This window comes from Osmerus mordax, chromosome 3 (assembly GCF_038355195.1).
Source record: "Osmerus mordax isolate fOsmMor3 chromosome 3, fOsmMor3.pri, whole genome shotgun sequence".
Lineage (NCBI taxonomy): Eukaryota > Metazoa > Chordata > Actinopteri > Osmeriformes > Osmeridae > Osmerus > Osmerus mordax.
In genome coordinates, this window is record NC_090052.1 from 595,871 (window position 1) to 610,375 (window position 14,505).

The window sequence follows — 14,505 nt, forward strand, 5'->3', positions numbered from 1 at the left end:
TTAATATTGTTGTTGAGATGTTGTTGACCGGAGCCTCGCCTCAAGCATTTTCTTGTCCTCATGACACCGTCACTTGATAAACTATACTCTTGACTTTTGATGTCCTTGAGCGTGAACTTTAGTTCCGAGTTTTCTTTGAGAAACGCTCAATCCGAAGCCCAGTTTACGAGTGGCAATGAATAAAATCTTATATTGACAACAGTTAAGACACCGTTCACAATTTTGTAAACGTTTACCCTTCTCTCCTTCACATTCACCAAGATGGGGCGGCGTTTGAGAGTTTTTGGAAACTTCTACAACTCCGCTTGAGCGCGCTGCTGCGGCTGAATGTCATCCCGCAAGACGCGTGTCGCTAGCAAGACATGCTAATAATGCTAACGGTTCTTTTACTGCGGATATGGAGCGACTTTCTGCGTGCAGGTCTGCATTTGGAACGATGGGAGACGTACTGCGCATTGTCATCGAGTTTGTTCAGTCTTTTATTGTAGCGCTTGTTTGATCTGGAGTGAGAAATGAACGTTTAAAACTCACCACGAGACAACACCGTGTGGAATTCAGACCACACGATAAAAAAGAGGACGATGGGAGGATGTGACGTTGTATATGTTTCCGAGTTTGCGCGTCCACCATTGGCTGGTCGAGGCCGAGGAGCTGTTTGTGTAGTTGCGTGTTTTAGCCACTAGATGGCGCGGCTACGCCTCGTCCCAACAGAGATATGAACGGTGTAACAGCAGATCGGACCACGAGCCCATATTAAGACACTGAGATGGAAAGACCATATTAAGACAATCCTGAGACGCCGACAGCGCGTGGAACAGCGGACTGTGTTGCAACTTTTATTTGTTCGAGATAGTCTGTTCCAGGTGAAGGTATCCCAATATGTACATACTGACTGTGCAATCTGTTGAGAAATATTTATTGGAAATGTAATTTTTTCTGAAGATTTGGCCTATATTACTTTTAATTAATTTAGCTGACGGTTTTTTTCCAATGTCACATACACAGAGCATATAGAAAATACGTGTATACGTGTGTAGTTCAGTACAGACCAGAGTCAAGGAACAGTCTGTATTGCCAGACACAGTGCAGAGTTGTAACCACATATTAGCTGTCAGGCAGAGGGCAATGAAGACAACATTTCAACTACAATAGTGAATTGCACAGTGCAGCTAAATCGACTTCAATCAAATGTCACAAGTGCATCTTTAATGCAGTGTGCATCTCTTGCCAGATACTTTTATCCCAAGCAACATACAGGAGGGATTTGTACCTGGGATCTTTTGAGTTCCAGTCAAATGTTCTACAAGTTTGTTCATCTGTCCCTGTGAGTGGATATCTGGAACTACTGGAACATCTACATAACTACTGTTAAGGGTGTAGGGTAACTGGAACATCTACATAACTACTGTTAAGGGTGTAGGGTAACTGGAACATCTACATAACTACTGTTAAGGGTGTAGGGTAACTGGAACATCTACATAACTACTGTTAAGGGTGTAGGGTAACTGGAACATCTACATAACTACTGTTAAGGGTGTAGGGTAACTGGAACATCTACATAACTGCTGTTAAGGGTGTAGGGTAACTGGAACATCTACATAACTGCTGTTAAGGGTGTAGGGTAACTGGAACATCTACATAACTGCTGTTAAGGGTGTAGGGTAACTGGAACATCTACATAACTGCTGTTAAGGGTGTAGGGTAACTGGAACATCTACATAACTGCTGTTAAGGGTGTAGGGTAACTGGAACATCTACATAACTACTGTTAAGGGTGTAGGGTAACTGGAACATCTACATGACTACTGTTAAGGGTGTAGGGTAACTGGAACATCTACATGACTACTGTTAAGGATGTAGGGTAACTGGAACATCTACATGACTACTGTTAAGGGTGTAGGGTAACTGGAACATCTACATGACTACTGTTAAGGGTGAAGGGTAACTGGAACATCTACATAACTACTGTTAAGGGTGTAGGGTAACTGGAACATCTACATGACTACTGTTAAGGGTGTAGGGTAACTGGAACATCTACATAACTACTGTTAAGGGTGTAGGGTAACTGGAACATCTACATGACTACTGTTAAGGGTGTAGGGTAACTGGAACATCTACATAACTACTGTTAAGGGTGTAGGGTAACTGGAACATCTACATAACTACTGTTAAGGGTGTAGGGTAACTGGAACATCTACATAACTACTGTTAAGGGTGTAGGGTAACTGGAACATCTACATAACTACTGTTAAGGGTGTAGGGTAACTGGAACATCTACATAACTACTGTTAAGGGTGTAGGGTAACTGGAACATCTACATAACTACTGTTAAGGGTGTAGGGTAACTGGAACATCTACATAACTACTGTTAAGGGTGTAGGGTAACTGGGGTAACCATGAGGGTGGATGTGTGTGTGTGTGTGTTACCATACTTTATGAAGTCTAGTCTTGTCCTGTATTCAGACCCTTGCCTGAACCTTGACCTCAGTCTTGACCGTGTGTTTGTAGTTCCCTGTTAGACCCTGACCTTGGATTCTGCCCTAACTGTTTAATAAACCTTATGTGATTCTGCACTGACTGTTTAATAAACCTTCTGTGATTCTGCACTGACTGTTAAATAAACTTTCTGTGATTCTGCACTGACTGTTTAATAAACTTTCTGTGATTGGATCCTGACTGTTTAATAAACTTTCTGTAATTGGATCCTGACTGGTTAATAAACCTTCTGTGATTGCAATACCGTTCTGTTTGTCAAGATAGGGTCCAATCAGAATCAGAATCAGGTTTATTCGTTTGTATAACATAAATGGCGAATAAACCGAATTCTGATTCTGATACCGTTCTGTTTGTCACCCATCTGCCATCCTCCATACATACTCATACATGTACCAGACTCTAATATATATTAGATCAACACAACTTTATTCATTTTCATCAAAAAGTATGTTTGCTTTCCACAAACGGCATACATTATATCAATATGAATAATAATAAAATAAAAAAAAGATAATAAAATGTTTTCATTTCACAGAAGCTTTCTCCAAAGCAATGCACAGCACGGGAGTGCTGTACATTGCACTCTGCAGTCTCTTCATATGTAGTCAAGAGCAGTCCTATGCTGTAACCACTGTGCTGCCCTCCACTATAGCAGTCCTATGCTGTAACCACTGTGCTGCCCTCCCCTATAGCAGTCCTATGCTGTAACCACTGTGCTGCCCTCCCCTATAGCAGTCCTATGCTGTAACCACTGTGCTGCCCTCCACTATAGCAGTCCTATGCTGTAACCACTGTGCTGCCCTCCCCTATAGCAGTCCTATGCTGTAACCACTGTGCTGCCCTCCCCTATAGCAGTCCTATGCTGTAACCACTGTGCTGCCCTCCCCTATAGCAGTCCTATGCTGTAACCACTGTGCTGCCCTCCCCTATAGCAGTCCTATGCTGTAACCACTGTGCTGCCCTCCCCTATAGCAGTCCTATGCTGTAACCACTGTGCTGCCCTCCACTATAGCAGTCCTATGCTGTAACCACTGTGCTGCCCTCCCCTATAGCAGTCCTATGCTGTAACCACTGTGCTGCCCTCCCCTATAGCAGTCCTATGCTGTAACCACTGTGCTGCCCTCCCCTATAGCAGTCCTATGCTGTAACCACTGTGCTGCCCTCCCCTATAGCAGTCCTATGCTGTAACCACTGTGCTGCCCTCCCCTATAGCAGTCCTATGCTGTAACCACTGTGCTGCCCTCCACTATAGCAGTCCTATGCTGTAACCACTGTGCTGCCCTCCCCTATAGCAGTCCTATGCTGTAACCACTGTGCTGCCCTCCACTATAGCAGTCCTATGCTGTAACCACTGTGCTGCCCTCCCCCATAACATGACAGCAGGTAAATGAACAGCTCGTTGGACACCCAGTGCTGTGCCAGCTATGTAGGTCACATGATGTAGGTCACATGATGACAGTGAACTCGTCACCATAACCACACGTCTCCTACTTGTCCTCCTCCCCCTCTCCCCCTCCTATTCCCCTTCATATAAATACCCCTCCTCCCTCTCCCCTCCCCCCCTCTCCTCCTCCTCCTCCCCCTCTCCCCCTCCTATTCCCCTTCATATAAATACCCCTCCTCCCTCTCCCCTCCCCCCCTCTCCTCCTCCTCCTGACCCCCCCCCTTCCCCTCCTATTCCCCTTCATCTAAATACCCCTCCTCCCTCTCCCCTCCCCCCCTCTCCTCCTCCTCCTGCCCCCCTCCCCCCTCCTCTTCAGGACTTCAGGCCCATGTGTGACATCATGTGTTCGTAGACGGTCCAGGCCATGGCGGCGATCATGGTCCTCCTCAGGCAGCGCGGCACACCGCCCCGGAAGAACCCTGATAGCCCCTGCTCCTGGAGGAGGAGAGGAGGGAGAGGGGGGAGAGGAAGGAGGAGAGGGGGGAAAGGGATGGGGAGAGGGGGGAAAGGGAGGGGGAGTGGGGGGAGAGAAAAGAGGAGAGGAAGGAGGAGAGGGGGGAGAGGGAGGAGGGGGGAGAGGAAGGAGGGGGGAGAGGAAGGAGGAGAGGGGAGAGGGAGGAGGAGAGGGGGGAAAGGGAGGGGGAGTGGGAGGAGGAGAGGGGGGAGAGGGAGGAGGGGGGAGAGGAAGGAGGGGGGAGAGGGAGGAGGAGTGGGGGGAAAGGGAGGGGGAGTGGGGGGAGAGGGAGGAGGAGAGGGGGGAGAGGGAGGAGGAGAAAGGGGAGGAGAGAGAGGAGGAGGGGGACATGTTATACAGCCCACCCTGATAACATCAGTGATGTACTTGTGCTGACCTACTAGGATTGTTTTATTCATACCGACACTGTGGACGTGGTTACCATGGAGATGTATGTCACTAAAGGCTAGTTACCATGGAGACCTATCTAAATGATGACTAGTTACTAAGGACACCCGTCCGATTGACATGTGGTCACCATGGCAATGCATATAACTGATGACTAGTTTCTATGGAGACATGTCCGATTGACACAAGGTCACCAAGGAGACGTATCTGACCGATGGCCAGTGACCACGGCAATGGTTACCAGGTAGAGGCGGCGGGCGGCGGCGGCAGTGGAGGAGTGTGGCCGGACCTGGACCAGCGTCTTCAGGACGTCAGCCGGCTGGGTGAGCAGGGAGGCCAGGACCCCGGCCAGAACCCCACAGCAGACCCCCGCCAGGGGGGCACAGGGGGAGCAGGCCACCTCTGGATGGGGCAGACATGACAGGATCAGGGGGTGGATGATGGGTGTGTAGTCTGTGTGTGTGTTGTGTATGGTGTGTGTATAGAGTGTATGGTTTGTGTGTGTATGTGTGTGTGTGTATGGTGAGTATAGTGTGTATGGTGTGTATGGTGTGTGTATGGTGTGTATGGTGTGTGAGTGTGTGTGTGTGTACAGTGTGTGTGTGTGTGTGTGGGGGGGGGGGGGTGAGTGTGTGTGTGTACAGTCTGTGTGTGTGTGTGTGTGTGTGTACAGTGTGAGTGTGTGTGTGTACAGTGTGTGTGTGTGTGTGTGGGGGGGGTGTGTGTGAGTGTGTGTGTGTACAGTCTCTGTGTGTGTGTGTGTGTGTGTGTGTACAGTGTGAGTGTGTGTGTGTGTACAGTGTGTGTGTGTACCCTGAGGCAGGGCCCTCCTGGTCTGGGTGTAGAACAGCAGATAGAGCCCTGAGAAGGGAGCGTCTCTCAGCAGGGTGGCTGTGAGGCCAGAGAACAAGGCCCTGGGCCCCTCCAGCACACACACACTCCTCAGCGCTCCCGCTACACTGCTGTAGTTATACCTGCCGCTCTGCAGAAAACACACACACACAGGCCAGCACACCAACATTGAAATCATTACACACTGCAAAACAGATTATGATTGACCATTTTTAGGATTTACAGGATAAATGTAACTATAACACTTCTCTCCCGCTTTCCAACCAACAATCAAAATACCCAAGCCTAGTGCTCCCCCCCCCCCCTGCCCCCTCTTCCTTGCGCCTCCTCCTTGCTCCTCCCCCTCCCCCCTTGCTCCTCCCCCTCCTCCTTGCTCCTCCCCCTCCCACTTGCTCCTCCCCCTCCCCCTTGCTCCTCCTCCTTGCTCCTCCCCCTCCCCCTTGCTCCTCCCCCCCCCCTTGCTCCCAATTGCTCCTCCCCCTCCCCCTTGCTCCTCCTCCTTGCGCCTCCCCCTCCTCCTTGCGCCTCCTACCTCATAGCGGGTCTTGACCAGGGTGAGGGGCAGGGTGATGGTCCCGGCCAGGCAGCGGGCCCCTGCCCCTAGCAGCAGGGCCTCCAGGGGACCGGGGGGCCGGGGGCCCAGGCAGCGCTGCTTCAGGGAGTAGTAGCTGCTGAAGTACACCCCCACCCCAGGGATGGTCCGCACGCACGACTAGGGGGAGAGTTGAGGTCAGTGTGAGGGTGTGTGTATGAGTGACTGAGTGTATGAGTGTGGGTATGTTATGTGTGGTGTGTGCATGTATATATGTAATGTTTGTGTGTCCTCACAAGCGATACTCCCTTCCACAGCCCCAGTGTGTGTGTGTGTGTGTTTGGATGGTGTGTGTGTGTGTGTGGTTGTGTGTGTGTGTGGGTGTGTGTGTGTCCTCACAGGTGATACTCCTTTCCACAGCCCCAGTGTGTGTGTGTGTGTGTGTGGGTGTGTGTGTGTGTGCGTGTGTGTGTGTGCGTGTGTGTGTGTGTGTCCTCACAGGTGATACTCCCTTCCACAGTCCCAGCAGCTTCTCAGTTCTTACTACAGTCAGCAACACCGTCACCATGCCAACCCTGGAAGACCTGAGGGGAAAAGATGGGAGTGCGTGTTAGTGTGTGTGTGTGTGTGGTGTGTATGTAATGTGTGTGTGTGTGTGGTGTGTGGTGTGTATGTAATGTGTGTGTGTGTGTGGTGTGTGGTGTGTATGTAATGTGTGTGTGTGTGTGGTGTGTGTGTGTGTGGTGTGTATGTAATGTGTGTGTGTGTGTGTGGTGTGTATGTGTATGTAATGTGTGTGTGTGTGTGGTGTGTGGTGTGTGGTGTGTATGTAATGTGTGTGTGTGGTGTGTGTGTGGTGTGTATGTAATGTGTGTGTGTGGTGTGTGTGTGGTGTGTATGTAATGTGTGTGTGTATGTGTGTGTGTGGTGTGTGTGTGGTGTGTATGTAATGTGTGTGTGTGTGTGTGGTGTGTGTGTGGTGTGTATGTAATGTGTGTGTGTGTGTGTGGTGTGTGTGTGTGTGTGGTGTGTGTGGTGTGTGTGTGGTGTGTATGTAATGTGTGTGTGTGTGTGTGTGTGTGTATGTAATGTGTGTGTGTGTGTGGTGTGTGGTGTGTATGTAATGTGTGTGTGTGTGGTGTGTGTGTGGTGTGTATGTAATGTGTGTGTGTGTGGTGTGTGTGTGTGTGTGGTGTGTGTGGTGTGTGTGTGGTGTGTATGTAATGTGTGTGTGTGTGTGTGTGTGTGTGGTGTGTGTGTGGTGTGTGTGTGTGTGTGTGTGTACCCAGGGTGGGTCTGCAGGCGTGTCTTCAGCAGGTCTAGAGGCTGGAACAGCAGGGTGGAGCAGGTGCCACTCAGAGACCCACACATGAAGGCCTTCAGGGCTGGGTGAACCTGGGGAGGGGGGGAGAGGGAGAAGGCCTTCAGGGCTGGGTGAACCTGGGGAGGGGGGGGAGGGAGAAGGCCTTCAGGGCTGGGTGAACCTGGGGAGGGGGGGAGAGGGAGAAGGCCTTCAGGGCTGGGTGAACCTGGGGAGGGGGGGGAGGGAGAAGGCCTTCAGGGCTGGGTGAACCTGGGGAGGGGGGGAGAAGGAGAAGGCCTTCAGGGCTGGGTGAACCTGGGGAGGGGGGGGGAGGGAGAAAGCCTTCAGGGCTGGGTGAACCTGGGGAGGGGGGGGGAGAGGGAGCGGGGCTGGACAATAAGAGCTGGCCCATCACCTAGGCAACACACTGAAGCTTCCAGAACCACTTGTGTTCTACTCACAACAACAACATGACAGTCAGATACTTAGAAGGGGAGAGAGGAAGGGAGAGAGAAAAAGAGAGGGGGGCAGAGAGCGAGATAGAGAACGAGAGCGAAAGCGAGAGAGTTGTAGAGGTACTCACCAGAGACAGCTCCATTCTTCTGAGAAAATATTGTCTCTCTTCTCCTCCTCCTCCTTCTTTGTGATCAGCACTCTTCTCAACCACTCCTTTTGCTGTCCTTTAGAAGCTGTTTACAGAGTGCAGTCCTTTAGAAGCTGTTTACAGAGTGCAGTCCTTTAGAAGCTGTTTACAGAGTGCAGTCCTTTAGAAGCTGTTTACAGAGTGCAGTCCTTTAGAAGCTGTTTACAGAGTGCAGTCCTTTAAAAGCTGTTTAGAGGTGCAGTCCTTTAAAAGCTGTTTAGAGGTGCAGTCCTTTAAAAGCTGTTTAGAGATTGCTGTCCTTTAAAAGCTGTTTACTTGTAGGGGTTCCCAGAAGATTCCTGGAAAGGAGAGATCAGATGAGTGACAGTTGGATGTACAGAGAGGAGAATGGAACAAGAAGAGAAATTATCTTTCTAACCACAGATAACAAAACACACACTGGTAGACTCTCTCTCTCCATCCCTCAACTCTCCTCTCTCTCTCTGTCTCTCTCCATCCCTCTCTCTTTCTCTCTCTCTCTCTCCATCCCTCAACCTTCCTGTCTCTCTCTATCCTTCCCTCTGTATGTCCAGAACATTCTGTATCTTGACCTCTGATTGGTTGATGAGTAAACGTCTGTGTCTAGTTTGACTGATGGGGACCATGCAGTTGGTCACTTGACCTCTTCACTGAGAAGGGGGGGGGGAAGAGGGGGAGAAAGGAGGGGAGAGGGGTTTTTGGGGGGGCTACAATGAGATTACAGTGTATACAGAACTAGTAATAGTTAATAGTAATAATGTATTCATTTAGCAGATGCTTTTATCCAAGTGACCCACAGGAGGAATTGAACCTGCGACCTCTTGATCTGCAGTCAAACTAGCACTGAGCTACACCCACCCTCCAGATGAATGAGGTGAACACTAGTATCACCAGAGAATGTCATAGATCCTCCTGTTGCTGTCTGCTGTCCACCATGTCAGACTGCAGACACATAAACACTGGGACACATGCTGGGACATCTGTCAACTCAATTAAATGACCTTTATTGGCATGAAATAACAAATGTTCATTTTGCCAAACCAACGGTGGAATTACAGAAAGCACAGCCTACTTATAGTTATACACACACACGCACATACATACACAGACACACAGACACATACGTAACATCTGTCTGACAGTCTCCACTCGTCTTTCTCGGCGGCTAGAATATGAGGTGACGGCTGTACTACACTGGCATTATGACAAGATTCGTCTTACATGAACCGCTTGGTGTATTTTCGTGAAGGCTACTCACCTGGTCTATAACACGGTGGTGCAGGCTCGTGAAATCTCCTCGTGACTGGTCACCACTAATGATTTACACGAGTTAAGGCTTTCGTGATCTCACGAGATCCAAGCTGATGAACTGTTGCTCCAGTAAGTGAGGCAAACTTCACCGAATTACCGTTTATTCAACGTAACACGCCGCACGTCCGGCCCCGAGAAGGTGATTGCAGTGTTTCTTGCGGTGATGATGAAACGACACTCACTGACAACGGGGTCTAAGATAACAATTTAGCGAAAAGCTACAATTTTAAGAAATTACAGCGCAGGATTCTCACTAAGTTGGTGCCTGCTATAGCTTCGACCCTTCCAGCTCGAGTCCTATCTTCCTTTGAAGTTGCATATTGGGCCACCTAGATGTTATTCTCAGAGAAAACTTGAACGAGCCGGTTCTCCAAATAACGCCGCGGCCCCGCCCCCTACCAAACTCCCTCCTGAGTGCGGGACAGCAGCCGTGAGGAAGGAGACAAGGACCCAACTTCTGAAACTCAGCAGAATCTGAAAGGTCTGTGATGTTCACAACTTGTGAATCACAAGGAACGAGTCCACCAATACACACTCACACTCACATCAGTCACGTGCTGCTGGTTAGCTGCCTGGATCCCTGTCATCTTGTGATCCAGTATTTAGAGAATATTCGCTCTGGACGTCGTTTGCAGCGCAGCCGGGCAAAGCGGTGGAGTCTATTATAGTGCAGCCATGACATTAGAGCCTATGTATTTTAGGCCCATCTGTTATATTATTGTGGAAATCCTCCTGACTAAGTTGTACAGCCTCCTAGACACACCTGTCTATCTGGATCCAGTGGTGATGGACAGACTTTATCTGATCATCACAACAACGGTCATTATCAACCGTCAGCCATGTGGCATAGTGTTGTATTTGAACTGTCCCCATAAGGAAATGTGCGGTTTGGAGACAGTGACAACACGGTCTGAGTCTGCCTGTCTCAATTCTTAATTACAAAATTTTGATTATTGTCAACTGTTGTCAATTGTCAACCTATGAGTCTCACCGCGTGCACATGCTTATCTTGTACAAAGTATGAGGTAGGCTGTACCATTTAAGAACACAGTTGTTATGAGGAAAGTTGTCCTCTTTCTTGCCCAGCTGCAGACATCCTTGTTTACGGATTAGACCGGAGGAAAACCGGTTCAGACTCGACCCGTTAATACGGCGGTCCGTTCTCTGGAGGGATGCGGCCGGGACAACTGTCTCAACAGCGCCCTCTGGTGGCGCAGTGAGTGCGGGAGGAGAGGAGTGTGTAGGGATGATAAAGAAACACGCAAAACCTCAAGGACCAGGGAGAAACGTTAAAACGTAGAACCCGCAGGAGAAGCTGTTCAGTGCTGTTATTGCATATATTACATGCATGTAAAGGATTAGCAACTAAAACCAGCTTCTTTTTTGCATTTACTGTTGGGATGAAAAAGTTACATTTTCAAATTAATGTAAAAAACCGATTAAATGACTTTAGAACATTTTATGTGATGTCAGAGTTGTATGTTCTATCATGGTTTGTTGTATTTTAATGATTAATTAAACATTTTAAAATCTACTATCAATTTTGAGCATGTTTTTTGTCAGCCCCAAAAAAAAACCACACACTACCCTTTGCACCCCCAGTTTTAAAACCTAGAATCGTCTATGGCTGAACTGAATGTGTTGAGCTGAGCTGCTGCTGTGCTGCTGCTGTGCTGTGCTGCTGCTGTGCTGCTGCTGTGCTGCTGCTGTGCTGCTGCTGTGCTGCTGCTGTGCTGCTGCTGTGCTGCTGCTGCTGTGCTGCTGCTGCTGTGCTGCTGCTGTGCTGCTGCTGCTGTGCTGCTGCTGCTGTGCTGCTGCTGTGCTGCTGCTGCTGCTGCTGCTGTGCTGCTGCTGCTGTGCTGCTGCTGCTGTGCTGCTACTGTGCTGCTGCTGTGCTGCTGCTGTGCTGCTGCTGCTGTGCTGCTGCTGCTGTGCTGCTGCGCTGCTACTGTGCTGTGCTGCTGCTGCTGTGTTGCTGCTGCTGTGCTGCTGCTGTGCTGCTGCTGTGCTGCTGCTGTGCTGCTGCTGCTGCTGCTGTGCTGTGCTGCTGCTGTGCTGCTGCTGTGCTGCTGCTGTGCTGCTGCTGTGCTGCTGCTGTGCTGCTGCTGTGCTGCTGCTGTGCTGCTGCTGCTCACTCTGATGGAACAGTCTGGGCCACGATAGAGCTTTCCGAGAGCAGTCCTACATGCACCTCTTTCAACTAGAGATATTTCACTGCACAGGCTTCACAACTGTCTGATGCTATAATCGGTTACTAGCTATTGTTCTTCACACTAGAATCACTCTTGGGACTTACTAGACAAGTAAACAACATTTCACAAATAATTACTGTAACATACAATTTTTTTACTGATCCAATATTTAGTCAAATACACAAGTCAGCTTTGTGTTCCACTAGCTGGTGGTGGAGAAGGCCTGGTGTCATTGGCTGGTTGCAGGAGAGCTTTTTCTAACTCCATAATCTTGTCAAGGGCATCATCTAGCGCACCTGATGAAAAATATAACAGAAAATCAGCATTTTATTTAATTGTACACAATATAAACTGCAAAAGTTTTCCATGGTTGTTTCTATAATATAAAAACCATGAACAACATATGTTCTTGCATTTAACACTAGATTCATCCTCTCATTGCAAGATGCAACAGCCAATTTGTCAATTGTACTAGAACATGTAATAAGTGAAATTGCACAAACGTTGCATTTGTTTAATAATGGAAATGGCTATTAAATAGGCCTACGATCTAACTGAACACTGTACATGTAACCACATAACATAATTATTCAACAATTGCCACATACCTAGATAACTTGTCACGATCGATAAGTCCGACCACAATGGCTAAGCAATATCTCCCGAACAGTGGAGGTCAAAACTAACTATTTAGCTAACTGGTAGCTTGTAGATACGGTTCCACATTTAGCTGGTTAGCTAGTTATAAGTACAGGGCGGGCCCAACCCAATAAACAAAATAAACATTTGTTAAGGGCCCCGCGATTGGTTCGGGCCCCCCCAAAAAACAAATTCTTAAAAAAAAAAGAAAACAAGATCCCCCAAACCCTAGGGCCGGTGTTGGGCCGAAATCTCACCCCCCCTCCAGAATTCCACTCCCCTACGCTTGAAGGCGCACTGATCCCTTTTTCCTTTAGGGGTGAAAATGAGGAGCCTCACAAACTAGAGGTTTGACCACTGCGTGCACATGTTCCCTGTTCTTAATGTGGCAACCTGGGCTTCTTACTGCCGTTGCAGTACTGTTCACTCGCTGCAGTTGCAGCTCTTTCTGCTGAGTTTCTGCACAGCTACAGGTATAGAAACATTCTCACACACTTTGTTTGTTTGTGTAGCCTTGCTGGCCACAGGCCGTGTCTTTTATTCTTTTGATTAAAGAGACAGAAGGTGATTTTCAGCATAAGTCTGGAAATCTACCTGAATTATGTGCAGGAGATTTGACTCAGCTCTTTCATCTCATTCCATAAGTTATAAATCTCTACTGCCATTTCAACTCTTTCCATAAACTGTTACTACCGCTGACAGTGATGTACTGTTATGAACAGTGATGTCATGTACACCATTCTTATTAGTATTTCCCTATGTTTTTGTTGTGTATCACTCGCCGCTGACAATGGACGTCTGATGGCCTTTTCCTGCAGCTGCATAGCTGGAAAAGGTTTCTGCAACTACATTGTGGCCCTCCTATATCAGACAGCACATTGTGGCCCTCCTCTATCAGACAGCACATTGTGGCCCTCTATCAGACAGCACATTGTGGCCCTCCTATATCAGACAGCACATTGTGGCCCTCCTATATCAGACAGCACATTGTGGCCCTCCTATATCAGACAGCACATTGTGGCCCTCCTATATCAGACAGCACATTGTGGCCCTCCTATATCAGACAGCACATTGTGGCCCTCCTATATCAGACAGCACATTGTGGCCCTCCTCTATCAGACAGCACATTGTGGCCCTCCTCTATCAGACAGCACATTGTGGCCCTCCTATATCAGACAGCACATTGTGGCCCTCCTATATCAGACAGCACATTGTGGCCCTCCTATATCAGACAGCACATTGTGGCCCTCCTATATCAGACAGCACATTGTGGCCCTCCTATATCAGACAGCACATTGTGGCCCTCCTCTATCAGACAGCACATTGTGGCCCTCCTATATCAGACAGCACATTGTGGCCCTCCTATATCAGACAGCACATTGTGGCCCTCCTATATCAGACAGCACATTGTGGCCCTCCTATATCAGACAGCACACTGTGGCCCTCCTATATCAGACAGCACATTGTGGCCCTCCTCTATCAGACAGCACATTGTGGCCCTCCTCTATCAGACAGCACATTGTGGCCCTCCTCTATCAGACAGCACATTGTGGCCCTCCTATATCAGACAGCACATTGTGGCCCTCCTATATCAGACAGCACATTGTGGCCCTCCTATATCAGACAGCACATTGTGGCCCTCCTCTATCAGACAGCACATTGTGGCCCTCCTCTATCAGACAGCACATTGTGGCCCTCCATTATTTGCAGCTTGGCCAGAAGACTGTTCCTCCACCTCTGGCCTGCACAAGTGATTTACAGCATAGAACGAGAACATCTCATATCATCTAGCATACCTTTGGTAGTCCTTCATTCAATTTAGGGAAATTATAAAGCCCTGTGGATAACAGTATGTCTTTTATCAACTTCAAAAGTTTATTCAGCCCACTAGGTGGCGGCACACACGCGCATACAAGCTTTCGACAAGAAATATTGTAGCGTAGTCAACTGAGTGAGCTCATAAGGTAGCCTATATAGTAAATTTATAATGCATATATAAATATATAGTAAATATGCAAGTTTGATTTTTAAAGATTTGCACAATAAGTTAAGCTCATTCATCCACTGGTTACATTTAGACATTTACATTTAGTCATTTATCAGACGCTCTTATCCAGAGCGACTTACAGTAAGTACAGGGACATTCCCCCTGAGACAAGTAGGGTGAAGTGGACACCTAAGGACACAACGTCATTAGCACAGCCGGGAATCGAACTGGAAACCTTCTGATTACTAGCCCGCTTCCCTAACCG

General features: G+C 48.4%; 2 protein-coding genes across 4 annotated transcripts in view; both read right to left on the reverse strand.

Moving 5' to 3' along the window:
• Positions 1-591, reverse strand: part of LOC136939273 (small ribosomal subunit protein uS2-like) — a 31,945-nt gene extending 31,354 nt beyond the window's left edge. For 2 of the 3 annotated variants that reach the window (XM_067232035.1, XM_067232029.1), the window contains exon 1: positions 532-591. The gene's annotated coding sequence lies outside the window, so the exon portion shown is untranslated. The other variant, XM_067232031.1, reaches the window with a different exon arrangement.
• A 3,661-nt stretch (positions 592-4,252) lies between these two features.
• On the reverse strand, positions 4,253-8,145 carry LOC136939366 (mitochondrial glycine transporter B-like). Its single transcript, XM_067232096.1, has 7 exons — positions 8,073-8,145; positions 7,472-7,581; positions 6,686-6,770; positions 6,187-6,366; positions 5,616-5,784; positions 5,044-5,204; positions 4,253-4,375 (listed from the first exon to the last, which is right to left on the reverse strand). The coding sequence occupies exons 1-7, from the start codon at positions 8,085-8,087 to the stop codon at positions 4,253-4,255; spliced, it is 843 nt and encodes a 280-aa protein (XP_067088197.1). The 5' UTR covers positions 8,088-8,145.
• Between the last annotated feature and the right edge of the window lie 6,360 nt (positions 8,146-14,505).

Excerpts from the sequence above, each read along its gene's own strand:
- LOC136939366 (XM_067232096.1), bottom strand. Across the intron at positions 6,771-7,471 it reads CGCCTGCAGACCCACCCTGG|GTCTTCCAGGGTTGGCATGG; the intron begins GTACACACACAC and ends TTTTCCCCTCAG. Across the intron at positions 5,205-5,615 it reads CAGGAGGGCCCTGCCTCAGG|AGGTGGCCTGCTCCCCCTGT; the intron begins GTACACACACAC and ends TGCCCCATCCAG.